Genomic DNA, 25,374 nt, shown 5'->3' with positions numbered 1-25,374 from the left:
GTAGACAAAAGGCTGTCCTATGGCAGAGCAAACTATCCAACCTTTTACCCATCACCCTCGGAGTACCCCAAGGCTCCATACTAGGTTCACTATTATTTTCCATTTTCATCAATGATTTGTATAAGGTCATCCCAAATGCAACATACATTCAATATGCGGATGACTCTACTTTAGTATGCTCCGACACTTCACCTACAGAGTTGCAGATTCTATCCCAAAATACTTTTAACACAGTTGAAAATTGGCTCCTTAACTGTCGTCTCATGTTAAATTCTAATAAAACCAAACTGCTGCTTTTCTCCCCCACTCACAGGTCTGCCCCTATAACCTTTACATTAAAATCCGACAATGGCACCATTATTTCCCCAGATTCCTCAACCAAACTGTTAGGAGTTATAATAGATAATAACCTTAAATTTGATCTGCATATCAATAAAACTATTAAAACAGTTAATAAAAACGTGGCTCACTATATAGGATCAAGTTCTTCCTAACACCATTAGCCAAAACTGTAATTGCTCGTACACATCTACTCTCCACCCTCCTCTATGCATCCCCTCTATTTACAAATCTTAGCAAAACTGGCCTTAATAAACTTTCTAGCAGCTACAATCACATTGTTAGATTTGCTACTGATGCAGCCTACAGAACTCATCACTGTCATAACCTAAATCTACTAGGATGGCTTGAACTGCCTAACCTAATTCAGGTTAACCAACTAATAGTTGCACACAAGATCCTGTATTAACCAGATAACATAACCGTACTTAAAAACCTCATCACCCCCTACAGTAATCTTAGCGCACTTTGTTCATCTAAAAGACTACTACTTCAAACTCTCAAATCCAACAACACAGCCGGTAAATCTCTACTTGCTAACTCTGTTGGCAAAACTTGGAATTCTCTTCCTGCTAATCTTAGATCTGAACCATCTCTACCTCAGTTCAAGTAAAGTCTGACTCAGTACTTTAAAAAACAATGGCTATGTCCTTGTCCTAATCCAGACTAACTCTAACCATCACTCGTGTGCACATGGAGGACTTCTGCCTACACTTTATTGTTTCTTAACTTAGAAATCCTATGATCTCCTTGGATCTACTACCAGGTTAGCCTACTAGGCATTCAATACCCTATCATTCTTAATTTTCCATCTGAGTAAAAATGTAATCATTTGTTTGTGTATCTGTTTTTGTGTTTGTTTACATCTGTGGAAAAATCCTTTTATTTGTGTTTTATTTTGTTTTAAACTGTAAAAAATGTAATAGTTTGTTGAATATCTTTTTGGAGCTTTTCTCCCTGGGCCTCTGCTGAAAATGGACATGTATCCAGTCGGACTATCCCAGTAAACAAATGTAAAATAAAATAAATAAATAAAATAAATAAGTAGTTTTCTGTTTTTTCAGTGCTCCTACAAATTTTGCATGTTTGCATGGGTTAACAGTGCTCTGCACAGTAGCAAATACCAAGATAGCACATTTTCTCTGTAGAACAGTCCATAAAACTGCAACTTATAAAGCAGCAATATAGTACAAATAAATGCCAAGTGTGCCAACAAGCTTAGAACAGCTAGGTTGGGGTCGAGTGACACTACCTCCAGATTTAGTAGAACTCAATATTGTGCAAACATTAAAGTTAGTAGAATGTTGTACTGTTTAGCATAATGTGCCCCAATAAAGCACCCCTATTAATCTGCACAAATAATGCACCCTTAACAGCCTTTTAACCTCAATACACCACCACCTTGTAGCTCACAAATTAAAGGATTGGACGGTATGGACATGCAATTTTCTAACTTCTCTGTAGCCAGCTTGGTGGATATAGGCATCTTGAGACAATGTAGCAATGTCTCATATTTACTGACAACCACTTAATCCTTAAAGACAGTATGTGAGAGTTGTACTTGCACAATGACACGGGAAGTTAAACTCTCATATATAAGTCTACATCAGGTAGCTGAAATCACACACACAACACCCACCTCACACAGCACTAAACACACACACAGACCAATGAATGCTGAGAAACTTAAAAGCAATCTTTCTGAAAGATAAAGACCACATAGACTACCCGCTGTCAAAGTTATGTCATAGCAAGCTCAAAGGAAAACTTTAATTACCCCTCTATAGATTGGGATGGGAATCCTACACAGCCTCAAATCTACAGGCACAGAGATTCTTGGACTTCATAAATACAAACACCTTTGACCAAACAGTGAATATGCTCACTAAAGTCTCCAATATACTGGACCTCTCGTGCTCACAAACATGGGAGAACACTGCCCCCATGTCTCTCCAACCTTAAAGCTGCCTCTTTCAAAATCAAAATCAACATCCTGTAATCCCTTTAAAACCAGTAACAGAAACTATTCCAAGGCAAATTTTCTGTTATTAAGTGATGGTTTGTCAAAATTCAATGCCTCTCCAAACCCCCGAGAACACAGCAACCTATGCTGAATTGCTCTCAGAAACTCTGTACAACCATATCAATAGCCACATACCGGCTGCTGTAACTACCAGAAGTAAGCCCAGAACTACCCCCAGAAACAAACTACCTTGGTAGCATACCAAATTAAACAAGATATACAACAAAAGGAATAAAATTATAGCAAGAAGTGTTCATAGGTTGGTATTAGGCTATATGCCCAAAGGCATTTATAAGTCTAGCCGGAATGTGTTGGCTTTCGCCGCCCCCTTAGATTAGTTCCCTGTGCCTCTGTCCAGCACAGCCATTGAAGTGATCCCTGGGGTAAACTTTCTGTTTCCCATCCACTCATCAAGGTTTTGCTTGAAGAGGGTTAGCGAGGAGCTCTGCCTAATGTAGATTGGAATCTTGTTCCAGAGCATGGGAAGTCTCTGGGACAGGAATCTATCCCTCCAGCATGTCCTATTTATTGTTGTGGTGAGGTTTAGATACCTGGAACATGTGGCTCAAAGGGATATGGTTTTCTTTAGGTGGAGCATGTCCATCAATTCTGGGTTGGACATGGCCTTCTATGTCAGGCAGAGATCACCTCTGAGTAGGCGGTATGCAACCGAGTACAGCTCGAGTTTCTTCAGTCGAGCTGCATAGGGCATCTGCTTGAGACCAGTGATCCTCTTGGTGATGAACTTCTGTGGTCTTTCCAGTTGTTGCAGGTGTCTTGTAAAGTACATCCCAAATGGGGCATTGTACTCTATGATGGGTCTGATGAGTGATGCGTAGAGGGGCCCAATGACCTCTTTCGATCTGGATGTAAATCCTTTTGTGATTTGGGGGGCCACATAGAAGGATTTTCTAACCACTTTGGCAATGTGATTATCAAAGGAGAGGTTACTACCTACTTGGGTCCCCATATCCCTTATTACGTCTTCTGTATTTGGGGGCTACCACCTATGTGGTAGTTTGTGGGTACTTTGTTTTTTTCCAAAGGGGATGACTATGCACTTTGTGGCATTTAGCTTGAGACCATGGTATTGACACTAGGTATCTGTCTCAGTGAGACCCTTTTGGAGGATGTCTGTGTTAGCCGGAGAGTCAATTATAGCCCCTAGTTTGCAGTTGTCTGCGAACGTGGTGAGCCATAGTCCTCCTGTGCTTGCCTGTACCTCTGAGAAGTATTTGCCGAACAGGACGGGTCCTAGGACTGAGCCCGGGGGAACGCCACTTGTAACAGGTTTAGAGTCAGACCTAGCTCCTGCAACTCTTACCCATGTGGGTTCTGTCCGTGAGCCAGTTGGCAACCCATCTCGTGATGTAGGGGTTTATGTTCAGGCTGGTGAGCCTGTCTAAAATAACTGAGTGGGGAATAGTGTTGAAGTCCTTTGCAAGGTCTAGGCAGGCTGTGTAGACCACCTTTCCCTCGTCTACAGCCTTGGTAACTGTCTCAAAGAAGTCCACCAGGCTTAGGAGGCATGATCTGCCCTTAACAAAGCCGAACTGGGTTGGGTCCAATGTTTGGAGGTTTCCAATGTCTCTGTTAATGAGATCAATGATGATGCGCTCCATAGCTTTGCAGACCAAGCTAGTCAGGCTTATAGGGCGATAGTTCCTGGGGTCCGTTGTGGCTCCACCTTTGTGGAGCGGAATAACCGTTGCTGTGTGCCACTCTGTGGGCACGTAGCCTGTGGAGAGGCTGAGTTTAAACAGTGTGTTTAGGTGAGGGGTTAGTTGATCTTTGAGCTTGTGTAGGACGCAGCCTGGTACACCGTCCAGTCCCATTGATGCTGTACTTTTGGCTTTGGAAAGGGCTGTTTTAACCTGAGTGCCTGTGATTTCATGGGCACTACATTCTTCTGGTATAGTTATGGGCCCTTTTGGGGGTGAAGTTTGCACTGAACCTGTCTGCCAGGATGTTGGCTATATCGGTCGGTTCAGTGTATTTTGTGCCATTCTGCACTAACTCCGAGCAGATCTGAGAATTGCCACTTAGATTCTTGACATAGCTAAAGAATGCCTTGTGGTTATCTTTGGAGTCCACGGCAATTTTTCTTTCAAAGCTAGCCTTTGATGATTTTATGAGGGAACGTAGTTTTTTGCTGATACTGATCAGGGATGTCTTCCCTTCTTGGAATTTTACTCTTTTCTGTACTAGTTTCCTCCTTCTATTGTATAGCTTGTTTATGGCAGGGGTCCACCAGACTGGTTTCCTTTTCTTGGAGGAATGAGTCTTTGTTTTGTTTGAGATAGCATGACCCATGCATTCTTGTAGATGCCCGTAGAGTGCATTAGTAAAGGATTTTGCAGCTTGGACAGCGTTATCCTTTAGCATGGGGGCTTTGAAACTTCCCACCTCGGTCTTAAGTAATGTGAAGTTTGCTTTTGAAAAGTTTTTCACGGTAGTTTCTTTGACCGGGGGTGGTGGCGGAATGTGGATATCCAGAGTGATTAGTTTATAGTCAGATCTAACCAGCGAGGGGTTGACCTCTGGTGTGGAACACCGGTCACCCGTGTTGGTGATGACCAGGTCCAATATGTTGTCACCTCTGGTGGAGGTGTTAACCAGTTGATCCAGGGAGTTTGAGTTTATAAATTCTAGGAAATGTTGGGCCAGGGAGTTCGTACTTGAGTAGTTCTCCCAGTTAATGTTTGGATAATTGAAATCACCCAATATCAGGGTGTTTGGTAGGACCTTTATGTTTCCCAGTGTTTCCAGGAATGCGGAGTGGGGGACCTGGGACATGGTGGGTGATCTGCAGCAAGCTATAATTTGAATAGCAGTTTTGCCCGTTGTTAGTTGCATGTGGATTATCTCTGACACATTGTGCTGTGCCACTAACCTGGAGGTGTGGGTATCCTTGATGAATATGGATACTCTCCTGCCTTTTGTATTTTGGTCTGGGTTTTGTGGCCGAAATGTATGGTATGAGTTGTAGCCTGGTAGTGCTGGGGTGCTCTCTGGAGCCTTAAACCAGGTTTCTGTTACTACACATATATCGATTTTCTCCATACTAAGGAGTGTCTCAAGTGCGTGCATTTTGAAGTTTAGACTTCAGGCATTGAGCAGCATTACCCTCAGGTTTTTGTTACTTGTGCTCTTTACGGCAGTGGGTTTGTCTTTTGAGCCTTGCCTAAAAAAGGCACTATGGGGGTGGCAAGAGCCTTGTCCAGTATTCGAAAGCCTAAGGGTGACAGGTGCAAGCCGTCTCTAGCAAAGCAGTGTGGCTTGTCGAGCATGTCATCCCAGGCTGACAGACACTGGATCCCCTTTGAATGACACCAGAAGCTTAGCCAATTGTTAAAATTGATAATTTTTTTCTCTATACCGTGGTATCATTCTTGGTGAGGGCAGGCTGCTACTCAGGGTCAGGGTCATACCAGCCTGGGCTACATGATCAGAGAGCTCCTCCATGTCTCTTTTCATGTAGTCCAGGAAGGTATGGCTCAGGTCATTCACACCAACATGGACAATGACAGAGTCATATTTGTACTAGTTCTGGAGTGACCTGAGTGCTTGTGTTATGTGACAGATCCTGGCAAATGTAATTCCCATAAAGATAAAAACTCTTTCAATCAAAGTAAATAGGCAACTAAAATGGATAATTAGGTCAAGCAAAGCCAACTTAGAGGTTAAGATAGCCTCCTAGGTGAAAGATAACCATAAGGCCTTCTACAGCTATGTCAGTAACCTCAAAGGCAGCCCACAGCAATATGCTGAACTGGTGGTTACTGGTGCCATATTCACTGAGCCTGGAGATACAGCAAACTTGTTAGCAGATGAATTCACTTCCAACTTTACCCCCCCCACACACACACCTCTAACCATCCCCTCAATAATACTGTCAAACATAATCCCTCCAACTACAATTAGGGGGTATGTACTGGTTGCACTCACCAAAGCCAAGAACACGGCCTCAGTGGGTCATAATAATATTCCAAGATGCCTCCCGAATAGTCTAAAATATGACTTATCAGGCCTCCTGGAGTCATTGTTTAACTACAGTCTTAAAACAGGCTTTGCCATGTGAATGGAGAAGTGTGACGATCATCCCCCTTAATAAGGGAGGGCCTTCAACACATCCATTAAACTATAGACCCATTATAGTTTGACTATTATTATTTGCAAAGCCATGGAAATAATTATCATGGAAATTATCAACAAGGACATGAGACCTCCAGACACTGGATCCATTCCAGTTTGCCTTCATCACAGGAAGTTCATGTTTACTGAATCTGGTGGACTTCTTTGAAAAGGTCATTAAGGAAATGGATTGGGGAAAAAGGTGCATACTGCTTACCTAGATCTAGCTAAGACATCTGCTACAATACCCCACTTGGCCATTGTCAACAAACTTACAGAACTAGGCATAAACCTCTTTATAACATGTTGATAGAATCTAGGAGGTTAGAATTGGTGAGACCACCTCCACAAAGAGGCCAGTCACCAGTAGAGTCAACCAGAAATCTGTGCTAGGTCCACTCCTCTTTAGGATCTGCTTCCCAGATATCAGAACCAATGTCTAAAGCCTCTGACTAGCCAAGTACACAGATAATTGAAAACTGGAAGCAGTCACTGAATCCCCCAAAACAAGAACACCCTTCAGGAAGGTCTTATACAGACAAATGTTTTGTGCCAAAGCCATGGCTTAAAACTCATTACCAAGAAATGCATTATAGTACCCTTTGGGAAGTCTGCCACCCTGGATATCTACGTTACCAATAAAACACCCATAAAAGTTGATCCATTAGTCAGGGATCTGGAAACACATGTAGCTAGTAACCTAGTCTTCAACCAACATGTGTCCAAAGTAGTAGAAAATCCTTCTATGGTCCTCAAGGGCATAGCATCTAGATCCAGGAAGGTCATCATACCACTGTACTCGGCCCTCATCAAGCCCATCATAGCATATAATGCCCACTTTAGTATGTACCTGACCAGACACATGCAACAACTGAAATGCCCACAAAGGTTCCTTACAAAAATAATACCAAGAAGTAAACACAATGTCCTATGCTGATCACCTCAAAGTCCTGTCTCTTTACTCAGTATCACAGAGACTTCTGAGAGGTGATCTTTGACTGTCATATAAGGCATACCTGGACCCTGTTTTGATGAATGTTTTGCACATCTGCAAAACAGCATCAGAACTACTAAATCAAAAGACCCAAATATTGCTTGCAATATAAACAGGACCTGCTGGAGAGACAGATGTGTTTCTCAGAGAATTCCCATTCTCTGTAACATGTTCCCCATCCATGTGAAGCAGAGTTGCTCCCTATCCCTATTTAAGAGCAACAGCTTGGACCAATGGAAGGGTAACAGGAAATTAAACCCTGGTCTGGCTCCTATGTCTCTAATGGAAGGAAGCAGTCAGTAAATCTCCCCATATAAATCATATTTGTGGGTCACATTTGGGTTGTACAGCTAGGCTTTTAAGGGCCCTAGTGGTCGTTAGCCTAGTATACACCTATGAATCAATAAATTCTCACTGGGCTGTAAAAGTAAATTCTTTCTGGCAACACATTACATACCCCCATCAATCATTCATGGAAGAATGCTTACTGGCAGTCCTCAAGTAAACTAACTCTGTTAGGGGATCAAACCTAAACTGGCTAGGCATCAACAAATATAAGCTCGAAAGATGATTCTCTCTTGGTTCATCCTAGCTTGTACATGCTCCATCCAGATACAGAGTTCCCTTCAATAAAGCACTTTGGTACATGTCAGCTCACAACTGTCTAATATGCATATCCATATACAGGTGTAATACAATGTCCTTAGTAAGCATTGCCCTTTTATATTACAGCATTTTTCTATTGTTTTAAACTAGGATGTCCTTAGTGAGCACTGTCCTTTTATACTACAGCATGTTTTTTAGCTAGAATAGTTCTACTAATATTAACATCTAGAAGTGCAACTCCTGACTCTGTGAAGACCACACTAATCATAGATTTGGATTCCATTAACTGAACCCCAATCTTAATACAAAACCAGTAAAAACGAACTTGGAAATATAAACCATGACATGGAAGTCCACTCGCTGTCCAAACACCATTTATTTATTGAGTCAACACACTAGGTTTAGCACTTTCATTCCTTTCCCAGGAACTTCACCAGAACAATGTAAAAACACAACACTACTATTTAAATAGTCCACTAGAATCTATGGGAATCAGGTTAAAAATCACATGACTAACTAAAATATCCATTATATAAAAAAAAAAAAAAACATTATGTAAAAAATCCATTATGTTATATAATTCTTAAGTTTTAAAACCGGTGCTAAAGAATATCTGTCATCTAAACCTAGTGCTGAAGTAGCATCCAAACAAATTTGCCATTTTAATTCTTGTTCAGACAAATGTTCATCAATAATTTTACCTTGTACATCCTTTTTAACTTGCTGAATCACCATGAAACCAAAGATATGTGTAGGAAGAACACAAATATGCCTATACAAGGTGTTGGTAGTTTTTTGCTTTCTAATGTCAAGACTGTGTTTATATACACAATTCCTAAGTCTACAGGAGGTACATAACATGATGGACATTTCTTACACTGAGCCAAATAAACTACTTGAGTGCTACTGCAATAATAATGCCCCTCTATTTTATACAGCTTGTTCCTTATTTTAAAATAATCAGTCTCAACTATATACTTACACTGGGGGGCAATGTCCACATTTAAAGGTGCCTCTCCTACTTTGATTGTTTAAAAAGGTCCTACTTTCAAAAATTGCTTAAAAGATTTGTCTTTTCTATATGTAATAGTGTAATATTGTTTTGAACTAGGATGTCCTTAGTGAACACTGTCCTTTTATATTACAGCATGTTTTTTTAAGCTAGGATAGCTCTGCCAATATTTTATTTTTTATTTTTATTTAAATAAATAAATAAATGTCCTTAGTGAACTCTGTCCTTTTATATTACAGCATGTTTTTTTAAGCTAGGATAGCTCTACCAATATTAACATCTAGAAGTGCAATTCCTGACTCTGTGAAGATCACACTAATCATAGAGTTGGATTCCATTAACTGAACTCCAATCTTCACAAAGTTTTTCATCTTAAACAATGATGAGTGAGGGGCCATCAGATGTATGGATTACCAAACTTCAAATCTATATTAAGGCAAAGTGAGAAAGCCTGGGAATCTTGGAAAACTCACTCCTCAGATACATCTGGGTAAGTATCCTACAAATAAATAAATAAAGCTCTGGGGATAGCAGTCAATACTGCAAAAGCTTCATACCTTAAAGAGCCCATAAAAGCCATTATTTCAGAACTACTAGATTATTCTGGAAATCCCTGTAACTTCTCATAGGTGACCTGGGTACATCAAGCTAAACTTTTATGGCCTCCCAAAGATACCCTGAAAAAATTCTAAATTTCATATCTACCAGACCAAGTACTTTTACACCAAAAAAGATATTTTAAAGGAGATAAGTCCACCAGCACCCCCTACGCCCCATCTCTCTAAATAATCTACCTCTGACATTACGCAATCTGGAGAGGGGGACTTCACTACCCTTAATGTTCTACATCTCACTAAAAATAACTTTTACTATGCAACTAAACCAGGAATCAGCTAGATGCGATCACTGAATTTCACTATCACTTGACTCTCAGCAAAGAAACACATGTATCCCACAAGCCAAAAATTAAAAAAAGAAAATAAGCACTTTCTGTTTTCAACAGTGTTCTGTGACTTTCTGCATTATGCTGAGCTCCCTGTAAGATTCTGAAAACAAATAAGTTAATATGACATCTACAATCGCCAAACAGCTTATACTCCAGAATGCTTATAAATTTAGAAATTATGCCAGTATGTCATTTGCAACAATAAAATGAATGCTGTGTTGTATACTAATTTTTTTACATTTTAAGGAAACATTTACCATTCAAAACTGCAACAATCATTAGTGAAAATGTTTACTCAACATATAAAATAGCCTAAATTCATCACAATTACCTTTATAAGAGGTACATAAGATCTGTACAACAGGAGGGTGTGATTCGGCCATCAGCAGCAGCAATTTTGTAGCAGTACTGCCAATAACAGGATTTGAAGTAGAAGAAAGTTTGTATACAAGCTCATCCAGTATGGAGCAAATTGTCTTTTCATCGAGATTTGTGAAAATTGAGCTGGAAGACATAAAGTAAGTAAACAAATTACACAGTTCAGATTAGAATTAGAGTATTATGTGGCAATGTAGTCTAAAACAGACCTGATTCTTCCATCTAAACAGAAATGTTTTTAAAGGTATGATAAAAATACTAATTAATGCTACTTAGTGGCTTAAAAGTAAACAGACATTAAATAAACATGAAGAAACACAAATGGCATTTCCTGAGCTGAAAACACTCCATGGGATTCAAAAATGTTTATTACGATGCAGAAGTATTATCTTGGAAGAGTTCTGTATCTTCATAAGCCTTCCCATTTTAGAGATCTCTCTACTGCTATGGTTTTCCCCTTGAAGGGGCCATATCAGGGAAAGCAGTCTCACTGGGGATGCCACATGTTAATGCAGCAGTACGATGGAATGGAAGAGTGGCTAATGCTGCCCACCCACATTTTTCCTAAAAATGTTTACATATCCCAAATGACTTGGCAGAGTGGTTCAGAGAATCGCTCTACCAAGTTTATTTTTACTTTAGAAGGAAAAAGTAAATGCTGTCTTTTGATGGTGTTCACCTATTCACTCCTATGGAAGTAGTCATGATACAGTTAAGTACAGTAGAGGTGTGACTTTGTGTGTCTATTCATAGGTAGGTACTGGGCTATCTACCCAAAGGCATATATTAGCCCAGCCACGTTGTGCGGTATTCACCGCCCCTTTCGTTAGTTCCCTAGACCCTTGATCTAGCAGCTAGTACCCTTGGCCTCTATCTAGTAGAGCTGTTGGTATGATCCCTGGTGTGAACTTTCTGTTACCCATCCACTCGTCAAGGTTCCTCTTGAAGAGTGATAGTGAGGGGCTCTGTCTTATGTAGATCAGGATCTTGTTCCATAGCAAGGGAAGTCTTTGTGAAGGGACTCTATCCCTCCAGCATGCTCTATTCATTTGTGTGCTGAGGTTTATATCCCTAGAGCGTGTAGCTCGAGTAGATTTGGTTTTGCTAAGATGGAGCATGTTCAACAGTTCTGGGTTGTACATGGCTCTGTATGTTAGACAGAGATTGCCTCTGAGAAGGCGGTATGCAACAGAGAAAAGCCTTAGTTTTTTGATCGTGTTGCATAGAGCAACTGTTTGAGGCCAGTAATCCTCTTAGTGAGGTACCTCTGTGGTCTCTCCAGCTGCTGGAGATGCCTAGCCAGGTACATTCCAATTGGTGCATTGTACTCAACCAATGGGTCTTATGAGGGAAGAGTAGAGGGGCACCACTACATCCTTAGATCTTGATGCAAACCCTTTCGTGATCAGATGGGTCACATAGAAGGATTTTCTAACCACCTTGGCAACATGGTTATCAAAGGAAAGCTGACTATCTACTTGGGTCCATAGATCCCTTATTACTACTACAGATTTCTGGGGGTTACCTCCTATGTGGTAGTTTGCGGGTACTCTGTTTTTTCCAAACGGGATTACTACGCATTTTTTAGCATTTAGCTTGAGATCATGGCTTTGACACCATGCATCAATCTCATTAAGGCCCTTCTGGAGGATATCCATGTCGGCCAGAGACTCTATTATAGCACCCAGTTTGCAGTCGTCCGCAAACTTGGTCAGCCACAGCCCTTCAGTGCTTGCCTGTACTTCTGAGAAGTATAATCCAAACAGGAGGGGCCCCAGGACAGACTCTAGAGGCACACCACTCGTTACTGGTCTGGATTTGGACATAGATCCCGCTACTTTTACTTTGTGGGATCTGTCTGAGAGCTAGTTTGCGATCCATCTTGTGACGTAAGGGTTTATGCCCAGGTTGGTGAGTTTATCAATAATACCCGAATGGGAAATGGTGTCAAATGCTTTAGCAAGGTCAAGGTAAGCCGTGTGTACCTCCTATATATGTGTATAGCCTGAGTAACTGTCTCAAAGAAGTCCACCAGGTTCAGGAGGCATGATCTGCCCTTGACGAAGCCGAACTGTGTGGGGTCAAGTGTTTGGTGGTTCCCAATCTCTCCATTTATGAGTTCCATAATGATTCGCTCCATTGCCTTACAGATCAGACTGGTCAGGCTTATTGGTCAGTAGTTCCCAGGGTCGGCTGTGGGCCCACCCTTGTGCAGCGGAACCACTGTTGCTGTGTGCCATTCTATGGGCACATATCCTGTTGAGAGGCTGAGACTGAACAGGGTATTCAGATGCAGGGTTAATTAATTTTGGAGCTCGCATATGACAAAGCCCGGGACACAATCTGGTCCCATGGAGGCAGTAATTTTAGCTTTAGATAGAGCCTTATTAACCAACATATCAGTAATAATTAGAGTTACACAATCCCCTGGAATAGTAACAGGCCCTGTAGGTGGTGAGGGGGGGGAGAAATCTGCACGGAACCTGTCAGCCAAGATGTTGGCAATGTCAGTGGGGTCAGTGTATTTTGTTCCATTTTGTACTAGCTCAGAACAGACCTAAGCGTTGCCATTTAGGTTTTTGATGTAACCATAGAAGGTCTTATGGTTATCGTTGGCATTCTTGGCAACTTTCTTTTCAAAATTGGCTTTAGTTGACTTGATGAGGGCCCTCAATTTCTTACTAAAGCTGATCAGGGAAGATTTTTCTACTTGAGATTTGACCTTTTTCTGTACAAGTCTCCTCCTTTTATTGTATAGTTTGCTTATGGCTGGGGTCCACCAGACTTGTTTCTTATTGCTTGAGGTAGAAGTCTTGGTTTTATTTGGGACAGCATGGTCCATGCAATCCTGAAGATGTATATAAAGTGCCTTGGTGTAGGATTCTGCATCCTGGATATCATTATCCTTCTGCAAGGGAATAGTGAAGCTTTCCACTTCTGACGCAAGTAGTTTGTGTGAATGTGTCTGCAGGTGCATGGATGGTGCTGAATAGATGTGCGTGTGCACGTGTCTCAGTGTCTAGGTGGGTGGTCACACTGTGGGAGGGGGCCAGGAGACACTAACTGTGTGTGTGTGTGTGTGTGTGTGTGTGTGTGTGTGTGTGTGTGTGTGTGTGTGTGTGTGTGTGTGCGCGCATGTGTGAATGTCCAGCAGTCTGTCTTGTCCATTGGGGGTTGGGTGTATGGGTCTATGTATGCACAGAAATATGCCACTGTACTGTGATGCATGGGCTGGTAGGGAGAACAGCAGTGCAATCAGGTCTGATAGTGCAGTGTTCGATTCAGAGATATGGTAATGAAATGCTAATGAGGTGTTTCTCTGTGCAGCTTTATTGTGTCTCAAGACCAAAGAGTTTCTCTGTTCCATTAATTGACCAACTCATATTGGGCAATCTGAATACTGGTCACTGTGCTTTTGACATTTACAAGATCATTAACCCAAAATCTAGCTAGAGAAATAAAAAAAAAGGACAGGATGTAAAAAGTGTGATGTCTTATTCGGGTAGTCCAAAACTTTATTGCACAAACCTAGGATTCCATGGTTCTTCAAACTTTTCAAGACATACACTGTGGTGACTTCCAAGATGGCTGCACAATGAGTAAAGAATAGTTGTGTAAAATCTTACCATAACCATAGATGTCCTTCGCTTCCATGTTACAGTATTCTTGGTGTGGAATTTCCTGCCTTCAGGCGACCCAACCCGTCAGCTCCTATACAAAAGCTTCAGCTTGGCTGTTGCAGCTGCATGGGATGTCACACATAGGTCCATAAATCAGGGACCTTAAATGTGACATCTGCAAGCACAATCCTCAGAACTTGAAGCTAAGCAGGTAAAGTAGATGGCCCAACAAGATAGGCTGCCAAAGGTGACATGTATAAGGACCCTGGGTTTCTTCTGTAATGAAGAGAGGCATCAGGGAGCAGTTAGACTGGTAGAGCCTGAGAGGAGGAATGGTGGGTGGGAAGGAATACTGCAACATGGAAGAGAAGGACATTTATGGTTATGATAAGATTTTACAAAACTATTCTATGTCCTTCTATTTCTATGTTGCAGTATTCTTGGTGTGGGAGAGTACCACAGCTTAGTTTGATGAAAGGGTGGTGGATGTAGAAGATGATTCCACAAAGCCTTGTAGGATTGCCCTGGCAAATCCTGCGCGTGCTTTGGAAATTTGGTCCAGTTTTTAATGTTTGGTGAAAGTGTGTATAGTGGATCATGTAGCTGCTTCCATAATGGAAGCTGTGTCCATGTCTTTTTGGAAGGCCTTGGAAGTGGCCACTGCTCTTGTGGAGTGTGCCTTAACCCCAACTGGAGTTTTTTTCTGTAGTGTGAGTAGCAGAAACCGAATGCCTTTCTAATCCAGGATGCAATGGTCTGTTTGGTGACTGCCTTGCCCAATTCCCTGGGTGGAAAGCTACAAAGAGTTGTTTGGATTTCCTAATGTCTTTAGTCTTGTCAGGGTAAAATCTCAGATGCCTGTGGACATCTAGGGAGTGGAGTATCCTCTCTCCTTGGTTAGTGGGAGAGGGGAAAAAACTGGATAGGTGAATGGATTGATTTAGAGATAAGTCAATGACTACCTTGGGCATGAAGGAAGGATTAGTTCTCAGAGTGACCCTGTCCCTATGAAAAATGGTGTATGGTGAGCATGCCATTAAGGCTTGTAGCTCGGAAACCCTTCTGGCAGAGGTAATAGCCACTAACAGTACTGTTTTCCAAGTACAAAACTGTAAAGAGGCTATATTAACCGGTTCGAAGGGGGGCTGGGTGAGTTTTTCCAGGATGAAGTTCAGGTCCCATGGAGGAGGGATAGGCTTCTTAGGTGGTCTGATGTGTAAGATGCCTTTAAGGAAGAGTTTCACATGTAACCTGGCTAACAAGGGAGGATATAGAGGAAAGCAGGCTGATAATGCGGACAGGGGCACTTTCACTGCTGAATAGGAAAGTCCACCCTTAATAAGTTGACACATATATGAGAGGACTGGGGGGTCCCTATCCTGTCCCAGACACCACTGAGTAAATCTTTCCATTTAGCAAGGTATGATTTTCTAGTACTGGGTTTCCTGGCCTCCCTCAGGACTGATAGCACGTCCTCTGAATAGTGGTGTCTAAATGGGGTTAGTAATTTATCATCCACAGAGGCAGAGATAGCATTTGCAAGCATGGGTGTAGGAGAGTTCCTTTGTCTTGTGTCAACAGGTCCACCTTGAGGGGTAACTTGCAGTGATTGCCCTTGGCTAAATTGTATAGAAGGGGGAACCAGTGCTGCCTTGGCTAGTAGGGAGTCACTAGCAAGATTTTTGGTTTGTCCTTCCTGATTTTTAGAAGGACTTTCTGAATCAGAGAGAAGGGGGGGGGCATACAGGAACTTTCCCAACCAGTTGAAACTGAAGGCGTCTACTCTCCAGGCTTGGGGGGAGTAAGTCTTTGTGCAGAAGGTCTGCAGCTGCCTGTTCTGGGGGGAGGCAAACAGGTCTACTTGTAGAGTGCCCCACCTGTGGACTATGTCTGGGAAGACCGTCCTGTCCAGCATCCATTCGTGTTGTAGAGAGGATTTCTGATCAGGAGGTCTGCTTGTTTGTTGTCCTGTGAAGGAATGTAGCTGTCTTGCAGGGATATGTTATGCTCGGATGCTAGGTCCCAAATTAGTAGGGTTAGCCTGCACAAATGGCATGCCTTGGTACCTCCCTGTTTGTTGATGTACCACATTAGAGTGGTATTGTCAGTCACTATTAGAAGAGGACCTGGTAGCAGTAGGGGTAGGAAGGTTTGCAGAGCTAAAAGAACTGCTGTCATCTCCTTTACACTGATGTGTTTGGTTTTCATGGGAGGTTGCCACTGGTCTTGGATTCTGTAAGAGTGCAAGGTGGCTCCCCAACATGAGTCTGAGGCATCTGTATGCAATATTTGTGTGGGTTGAGGGGGCTGCAGTGGAAGGCCTGGGTTTAGTTGTACTTATTGGATCCACCAAAATATTTCCTTCTTTAAACAGGAAAGAAGGGGAATAACTTGTTCCAAGTGATTCTGGTGTTGTGACCAGATATTTTTGAGGTACCAGTGCAGTTTTTGCATATGCATTCTGGCCAATGGTAGCACGGGAATGGTTGCTGCCATCAATCCCAGGAGTCAAAGGAATTGCCTTTCAGGGACTGTCTGGGAGGACAAGATTTCCTGGAAGTGGGAAGCCAGAGACAGAACCTTGTCCTGCGGGAGAAAGGCTTTCATTCGATCTGTATTGATTCTACAACCTAGGAATATCTTGTCCTTGTCTGGGTTCAGGGAGGATTTCTTGAGGTTTGGGGTGAACCCTAGGCTTTGTAGAAGGGACATAGTGAAGTGTAGATGTCTTAAGAGGGAATCTTCTGACTGTGCCAGGATAAGGATGCCATCCAGATATGGGCAAATCTGGATTCCTTGGGTTCTGCAGAAGGCAATGGCTGGGGCTAGGCACTTTGTAAACACTCTTGGGGTAGTGGATAAGCCAAAGGGCAAAGCTGTAAATTGGAAGTGTGAGGATGGGCCAGAGAAACACAGGAAATATCTGTGTGAGGTCCTGATGGGAATGTGCAGGTAAGCATCTTTTAGGTCCAAGGTGACCATGAAAGCATTTGAGGGCATGAGGGGCAAGAGTGAGAAGTGACAGCATTTTGAAGAATGGCACCTGCAGGTAAAGGTTTAGGAAGGAGAGATCCAAAATGGGTCTCCAGAGGACTGTCCTTTTGAAGGACCAGGAACAGATGGGAGTAGAATCCCTTTCCTTCTTGGCCTGTGGGAACAGGGTCTATTGTGCCTTGATGTTGCAGGTCTGACGGAATTTGTGGAAGGAGATGACATTGTTTTTTTTGGGGAAATGGAATGCATTTCCAAGAGGGAATTTGTTTCCAGGATAGAAAGTATCCTTTTTGAATAATGGTTAATACCCATTAGTCTGTGGTGATTTTCTGACAGAAGGGGAAACAGTGGGTAGGGGAGCAGAGAGGGGCAGATGAGCAAGGCAGTCACGCATTATTGAGACCTCCCCTGTCTTGAAAGGGTTGTCTAGACTGAGGAGGTGGGCCAGTGGGCCTGGATGAGGAATGTCTTCTAGTTCTTCTTCTGGTTTTGGAGGAAGAGGCAGCAGAATGTGGGTTACGCCTAACAAAGATAGTCTTAGCCGGGTAGTTCCTGTAAAATTTGGGTATAGGGGATACCAGGAGATGTTTAATATCCTGCAACTCTTTGCTTTTTTCTTGCAGATTCTTAAATAGGTCTTCAGATTGCTTTTCAAAGAGGAAGTTGTGATCCAGGGGAACATCCAAGATTTTGGACTTGAAGTCCTCTGGCAGATTTTGTAGTCTAAGCCAGGAATATCTGCTAAGGACAGATGCTGATGCTGCAGAGCAAGCAGAAGCTTCTGCAGCATCGTAGCTCCTTCTTATACAGTGTCTATCCACTTGTAGTACTAAGGATAATTTGGAGGAGATATCCGTTTTAATGGGACTGTCCGGAATTGAAGCCAACATAGAGATGGCTTGGGATACTAAGTCCAGGGCTTACTTGGTCATGTGTGTTTAATAGTTAATGGCCCTGAAGGCCAAAGTAGAGGAAGTGTACACCTTCTTGCCTATCCTATCCATGGATTTGCTATCTTTATTCGTTGGCAATAGAGAGGCAGAAGGTAGTGACCTATACTGTTTATCAGGGGCAGTAGCAATCACTGCTGGGTCTGCTAAAGGTGGCTTTATGAGGAATTTTTGTTCCTCTGGCACCTTGTAGAAGCAGTCTGGGCACTTAGGTACAGGGGGGCTGTGAGTCAGGAGTTCTATAGGCTGCACTAAAGGCATCCAAGTATGCAGGAAGAATGGGGGGAACAGCCGAAGGGGAGGGGGACTCCACTTGCAGCAGTTCAAAATATCTTTATTGTGTTTCTGTCATTTGGGAAGTATCCCATTTGAAGTAGTCTTTCATTTTGGTGATGGTTTCACCAAATGTAATGTCTTCAGGTGGAGAATCCCCTTCCACAGAATCCTCCTCAGGAGAGTAATATTCCTTGGGAGAAGCAATTTGGGATGCATAAGAGATGGATTAATCCAAGGAAGAGTAGGTAGATTCATGTTCTTCTTTCTCAGAGAGGGGAGCCATAGGAATAGAAGAAGCAGAGGTATGCCTAAGGTGTAGCAGAGGTAATGTAGTTGTGGGTGAGGCAGAAGGCCTAAGGGCCATAAAGGCCTGCATAACAGAGGAGGTGAAGGCCTCCCAGTCTGGAGGGGCTTCAGAAGCAGGCGAAATATGCTTAGTTTTCTGCTTCTTTTTGGTTGGAGTCAGTCTAGAGCTGGGTTTGGCAGCAGTTGTATCTGAGGTCTGGATGCCGGTTGAAGGAACCCCGAAATCTGGTTCCCCCTCGACATGGACAGGTGTCTGTGTCTGAGAAAGCTCTGTGGATGTGCCGAACGTTGGCTGTGCAGCGGCCTCCGAGAGGGAGGTCGATGGAGCCGACGGATCCGCCGAAGGCTCCTCAACTCCTATATCAATAGTTGGCAGGGCGTCTGGGTGTGAAGTGGCAGGTGATGAAGGCCTAGGCATCTTGGCCTTCTAACGCGGAGGTTCTTGGGTGGCCTCTGAAGCAGGATCCATCCTGAGAGCCAGCTGTTTGAGGCACTGGTTTTCTAAGTAACGGTTTAAAGCTGCCAGACGGCTATGTAAGGTATTAGGCACAAAAGATTTCCAAATAGGGCAGGCATTATGGTCGTGTTCCTGCCCTAAGCAGAAAATGCATTTGTCATGGGCGTCCTTATGGGGAATTTGGTGCCTGCACTGGCACTTTCCTTTTTTATCTGACATCAGCTGAAAGCTACAACAACCAAGCCTAAGCAATGCGAAAGATCGGTAAAATATTAGAAATGCAAAAACCCCAACGGGTTACTTATTTATGGTCGATCCGACGTCTGGAGAGCGATCATACAATGCAAAGTCATCTGCGGTTGTAAAGTTCTGAGGATTGTGCGTGCAGACTTCACACATAGGGTCCCTGGTTTATGGCCCTACGTGTGACATCCCATGCAGCTTCAACAGCCAAGCTGAAGCTTTTGTAGAGGAGTCGACATACATGAAGGCAGGAAATCCCACATCAAGAATACTGCAACATAGGAATAGAAGGACATCAGCGTAATTCTGTTTCTCCCAATGTGAAAACAGAAACCTAACAGAGCGGGCCACTGGACCTGGATTTCTGAGTAAATGTCAAAACCAGTGTAGTAAGTGCACTGCCTGGATGTCAGGAAAAAAAGAAATACACAGGACTCAAAGGAAAATCAGCTACAAAAGGTGACGAAAAAACACTGACTGGGAAAAAGAAGTGAGGGCTCCAGACAGGATTTCCAGTAACCTTGAGCAAAGTATTAAGCAATTGCATGCATACCTGACTAAAATAAATGAAACACTGATGGAGTATATCAAATCAAACATTAAAACACTGGAAAAATGAAAGAAGCTTTAAACAGATACTCAGATAAAACTGCAAAGCTCAAAGGTAAAATTGAAGAAATGAAGTAAAGGCTGGCTGAATATTTGATTGTACAAGAAGAGATGTTTCAAAACATAACAGAATCAAAGTACATAGAGAAAAAGTACAGTTGTGTACCTACCATAAATGTAGATGTTCGAGTGTACTCACTGTTGCAGTCATTACACTTGGGTTATCCTGTTCGCAGGTGACCCGCAGTTGGCCCGAGTTCCAAAGTCTTGGTCCGGCGTCGGTTGCTGTCATCTCTTCCCTGACGTCAGTGCGCCAGGGGTATAAAAGTTGCAACCGACGCCATTTTCTTCAGTTTTTCTTGCCCCAGATGTCAGATGCCTCCAGATAGGAAGGCTGAAAAGATAAAAATATGCCAAACAACCATGCATATATTACTATAAACATTTCCTTCATCTACAAGCAAATACACCACATAGGTTGTATAGAGTTGAGAAGTACAGAATAGTACCAGCAAAGAGGGAGATGGTGGGTGGGTAACCTGGACTGCAACAGTGAATACACTCGAACATCTACATTTATGGTAGGTACACAACTGTACTATGTTCATCGTGTTTCACTGTTGCAGTCCTTACACTTGGGTAGAATCCCAAAGCTGAGGTTGTGTGGCTGGGTCTAGATTGGATTTGGCAAGGCTAACAAGCCCTGCAAAACTGCAGTGGCAAAGCCTGCTCTGGATTTGGAGTAGAGAGGTAGGTGGCAGTGCTTGGTAAAAGTGTACACTGAGCTCCAGGTTGCAGCTTCTAATATGTCTTTGGTTGGTACCCCTCTGAGGAAAGCTGCTGAAGTGGCTGCTGTTCTGGTAGAATGAGGCCTAATGCCCTTAGGCACAGATTTGTCATGTTGTGCATAACAGAAGCAGATGCAGTGTCCTATCCATTTGGAGATTGTCTGCTTTGTAACAGGTTTTCCTTGTGATCCTGCAGCATATGCTACAAACAGTTGCTCAGTTTTTCTGAAAGCTTTTGTTTTGTCCAAGTAAAATCGTAGCTGCCTGTGTATATCCAAAGCGTGCAGAAGTCTTTCCCCTTTATTCTGGGGATTTGGGTAGAAAGTAGGCAAATGAATGGTTTGGTTTAAGGCCACACTGGAGACCACTTTTGGCATGAATGTTGGGTTTGTCCTAAGAGAAACCCTGTCTTGATGAAAAATGAGGAAAGGTTCAACAGCCATCAATGCCTGTAACTCTGAGACTCTTCTTGCTGAAGTTATTGCTAGGAGCAGAGCAGTTTTACATGACAAGAATTTTAGGGCTGGTTCAAATGGAGGCGGTGTTAGTTTTTCTAAAACAAAATGGAGGTCCCAAGTAGGTACTGGTACTCTCCTAGGGGGTCTTATATTCTTTGCCCCTCTTAGGTACTGTCGTAGTAGAGGATGTGAAAAAATAGGAGGATCCGTATTGTAATGAGCTGAAATGGCAGAGGCATGGATTTTAATAGATGAAAAAGATAGGCCTTTGTCCAACATCTCAGTCAGGTATTGCAAAATCTGAGGTAATATTAGGGACCAGTGGGTCGAGCCCTTGTGCCTGGTTCCAAGCACAGAATCTCTTCCATTTTTCTGCATAAGATTTCCTAGTGCTGGGTCTCCTGGCTTCCAAAATTACATCCATAACAGCTTTAGAGAGAGGTGCAGTCTGAGTGGCTACATTATCTGCCATGCTGCCAGGTTTAAGGTTTTGAGTTGACTGTGCAGAATCTGATTGTTTTGCTGTGTCAGAAGATGAGGGATTTGAGGTAGAGGCCAGGGTGGGCCTTGGGACAAAGTCTTTAGGATTGGGTACCAGTGCTGGTGTGGCCAGTCTGGTGCAATCAGGATAATTTTTGGCTTCTCTTGTCTGACTTTTAGAAGCACCTTTGTGAGAAGAAGCATCGGAGGGTAGGCATAGACTGTCAGGTTTTTCCAGCTGAATGATAGAGCATCCACTTTCCATGCTTGAGAGTGATAAGTCCTTGTGCAAAATTTCTGTATTTGGCAATTGTGAAGGGAGGCAAAAAGATCCATGTCTGGGCGTCCCCATTCCCTTGTTATCATGTTGAATACTTGTGGATTTAGCTTCCATTCGTGAGGATCCATGAGATTTCTGCTCAGTTCGTGTGCCAGTGTATTTTTTTGTTCCTGGCAGGAATTGTGCTTGCAGATGTACCTGGTAGGTCTGTGCTGTGCTCCACAAAGTCATGGCTTGTCTGCATAGGGGGGTAGGAATGTGTGCCCCCTTGCTTATGTACCACATAACTGTGGTATTGTCTGTCTTTATTAATAGTTGTCCTGGATGTATTAGGTCCTTGAAGGCTGTCAGGGCATTCTGTACAGCTAGCATCTCTTTTTGATTGATGTGAAGATGCATTTGTTCCTTGGGCCACGTGCCCTGAATCCATTTTCCTGCCATATGTTCTCCCCAGGAAAAATCCGATGCATCCGTTGTTATTGTCTGCCTGGCTGTAGGTAAGGTGAAAGGCTGTCCCTTGTTGTGGTGACAGGCCTGGGACCACCATCAAAACTCCTGTTGTAGGCATGGAATCAAGGTTATGATTGCCTCTAGGCTGTGACAATGCTGAGTCTAAACACTTTTTAGATACCACTGTAGTTTCCTCATATGCAGTCTTGCATATGGAATTAGTAGAATGCAAGATGCCATGAAACCCAGGGCCTGCAGAATTTTTCTTGCAGGGAGCTGGGTCTTTGTTTCCATCATTTGAAAGTAATGAGTCAGTTGCCTTTGTTTGTCTGGCGTGAGATAAGCCATCTGGGCAGTTGTATTTATCTTGCACCCAGGAATATTATCTCTTGAGAGGGCACTAGTTTTGATTTCTTTTCATTTACTGTGTACCCTAGGCAAAATAGCAATCTTTGTACAAACTTAGGTGCTTTAGAAGAATGTCCTTGCTCTCTGCTTGAATAAGGCAGTCGTCCAAGTAGGGATATATTTGAATTCCTTTTTGTCTGCAAAATGCAATTACTGGTGCCAGGCATTTTGTGAAGACGCTGGGCACAGTAGATAAGCCAAAGGGCAGTGCAGAGAATTGGTAATGCATTGAGCCTGCTATAAATCTGAGGTATCTTCTGCACGATTGTCTGATTGGGACGTGCAGGTATGCCTCCTTGAGATCCAAAGTAACTAGCCAAGCCTCCTTGCCCAGCATGGGCAGAAGCTGTTGTAGTTTTAACATTTTGAATTTTGGAACATCCAGGAAAGTATTTAGGATTGACAGGTCCAGTATTGGTCGCCAGGCTTTGTCTTTTCTGGGTACTAAGAAAAGTCATGAGCAAAATCCTTGGCCCTGTTCTTCTTGTGGAACTTTTTAATAGTTCCCATATCCATAAGAGCAGCAATCTGGTTTTGTGCCTCTGCCCATTGGTTTTGTGGCAGGTTTGGCATACCTTTTGGTTTTGGAAGCGTGTGGAAGTGGAACCTGTACCCCTGAGAAACTATATTCAGCACCCATTGGTCTTGGGTGATCATGTGCCAATTGTTTGAGAAAAGTGCTAGCTTTCCCCCTAGGGGTGCTGTCAACTGGTAAGAGCTTGGCATTTGCAGAGGGAAGTCATTGTGATGGTTTCCTATAAGGTTGTGATTTGTCTTATCCTCCTTCCTCCTTTGGGGGCTGAAGCACCCCATTGTTTAGGTCTGTAAGAGCCTTGGGGCTGAGATCTGCCTCTTGGGCGTCTGTATCTGCCTCTTTGTGGCCTGTCTGACACTGGAAAGGACCAATTTTTTGAAGGCCAGTTTCTGCTAAATCTAGGTGGTTGAAACTGTAAGAAATCTTTCACAGTTTGCATTGACTTTGCTTTATCCTCCATTTTCTTTAACACCTCTTCTGCCTTAACACCAAACAAAGTATCATGCTGTAGAGGAGCATCCAATAATTTTATTTTAACATGGTCAGGTAAACTTTGTTCTTTCAACCAAGCATGTCTTTGGATAACTGAGCCTGTAACTGCGGCTCTACAAGAAGCCTCTAATGAATCAAAACCACACTGCAGAGTATGCTTTCCCACTTGTTCAACTGCATGCAATGAATCCTGCATTTCTTTACTGTCAGGACTTTCTATATTTGTAACCATTTTCTGCTTTAACAATGACATGAGATACTGCTGATATTTAAGCATGTGAAACTGACAGTTTAAAGCTCTTACAGCTAAAGTGGCAGAAGTGTAAACTTTTTTCCCCCATCTGTCCAGAGCTCTGGAATCCCTATCTGAGGGGACAGGATTTCTGGCAGTGGAAGCTTTAACCCCTTTAGTACCCTGAGAAATTGTTTCTGGGTCTGCAGCGGGGTTTTTGTAAAGAACTTTATGAGACTCAGGGACCCTGTAGTACCTGTCTGGCTTTACTGGTGCAGGGGGTAAAGAATCTAGAGACAGACTGGATTCAGAAAAAACATCATCTACAATATCAAGCACAGGGAGGATAGCCAGGGGCCTGTGCTGAGGCAATAAAAGGAAATATCTGAGCCTTTTCTTGGATTCTGAGTAATCCTGACTCTCCCAATGGATATGCTCCCTCATGGTGTGCAGGGTTTCCCCAAAAGAGTAATCCTCGGGCGGTGAGCCTAAAGGAATGGACACTTCAGTATCAGAGTCCTCATAGGGAGGGAGAGAATAGCCCTGGTCAGAAGAAGAATCAGAGGAAATGGAAACCTGATCAGAGGAATCATAATCAGTGTCTTGCCTAGGCCTTTTGTCAGGATGGGGATGGAAGCCCCTGATTAAAGTAATAAGGTCTTCGACCATTTTAAGCATCTGTTTCTTTGGTATGGATGACTGTGGAGAATGCTGCACTTGTTTCCTTGTATTTAATGGTGTTTTTGACTTTGCCTTTGCTGCTGTAATAGCTTTAATTGTAAGCTGTGAAGGTCTAAAAACACCCTCAGAAGCCGGTGCCTGCTCAGCTGCTCTGGACCCATCTGAGGGTATAGTTTCCATAGGCCCAATACCTTGAGTTTCCACAGGCCTCGGTGTCTCCACGTGGCTGTCGGTTACGGCCTGTGGCTCTGAGGTAGCGGGTGTCAGGGGCTGCGAAAGTGCCTCACTGAGAACCGGCGAATGGCCTAGAAGAGGCTTCGTCGTCGGTTTTGGACCTCAGATGCCTTTTTCTTTGTCTTTGCGTTTTTTATACATTCCGGTCATCGGTGGTTCTGACGGCATTATGTAATTAAATCTTCATCCAAAATAATGTAAAGCAAAATCAAACCGACGTTTAATAGTGGTTTATTGAATCTAGCACAAAACCGACAACTAGTAACGTCGTGGTCAGGGCCTAGGCAAGGAATGCAGTAAGAGTGAAAGTCCTTATGAGGTATTTGCTTCCCACAAAAAATACAATTATTAACTTTTACTGACATTGGTTTGGAGCAAGAAAAAGTTTCTCCAATGGGGTACTTAGCTTTATTGAAGACTTCGGTTCTGAAATTCAATTTTGAAAATCT

The 25,374-nt window shown here is 43.0% G+C and overlaps 1 protein-coding gene across 1 annotated transcript in view; it reads right to left on the bottom strand.

Moving 5' to 3' along the window:
• IQCB1 (IQ motif containing B1) overlaps positions 1 to 25,374 on the bottom strand; it is a 1,943,919-nt gene that overhangs the window by 1,319,602 nt on the left and 598,943 nt on the right. Inside the window, exon 7 of the mRNA XM_044075021.1 lies at positions 10,386 to 10,558. Coding sequence (XP_043930956.1) covers positions 10,386 to 10,558 — 173 coding nt within the window. The remainder of the gene's footprint in view (positions 1 to 10,385; positions 10,559 to 25,374) is intronic.

Source organism: Protopterus annectens, chromosome 6.part0, assembly GCF_019279795.1.
Source record: "Protopterus annectens isolate FY-2018-M chromosome 6.part0, PAN1.0, whole genome shotgun sequence".
Taxonomy (NCBI): Eukaryota; Metazoa; Chordata; order Ceratodontiformes; family Protopteridae; genus Protopterus; species Protopterus annectens.
Note: the sequence above shows the minus strand (reverse complement) of the source record. Positions and strands in the feature narration are given on the sequence as shown.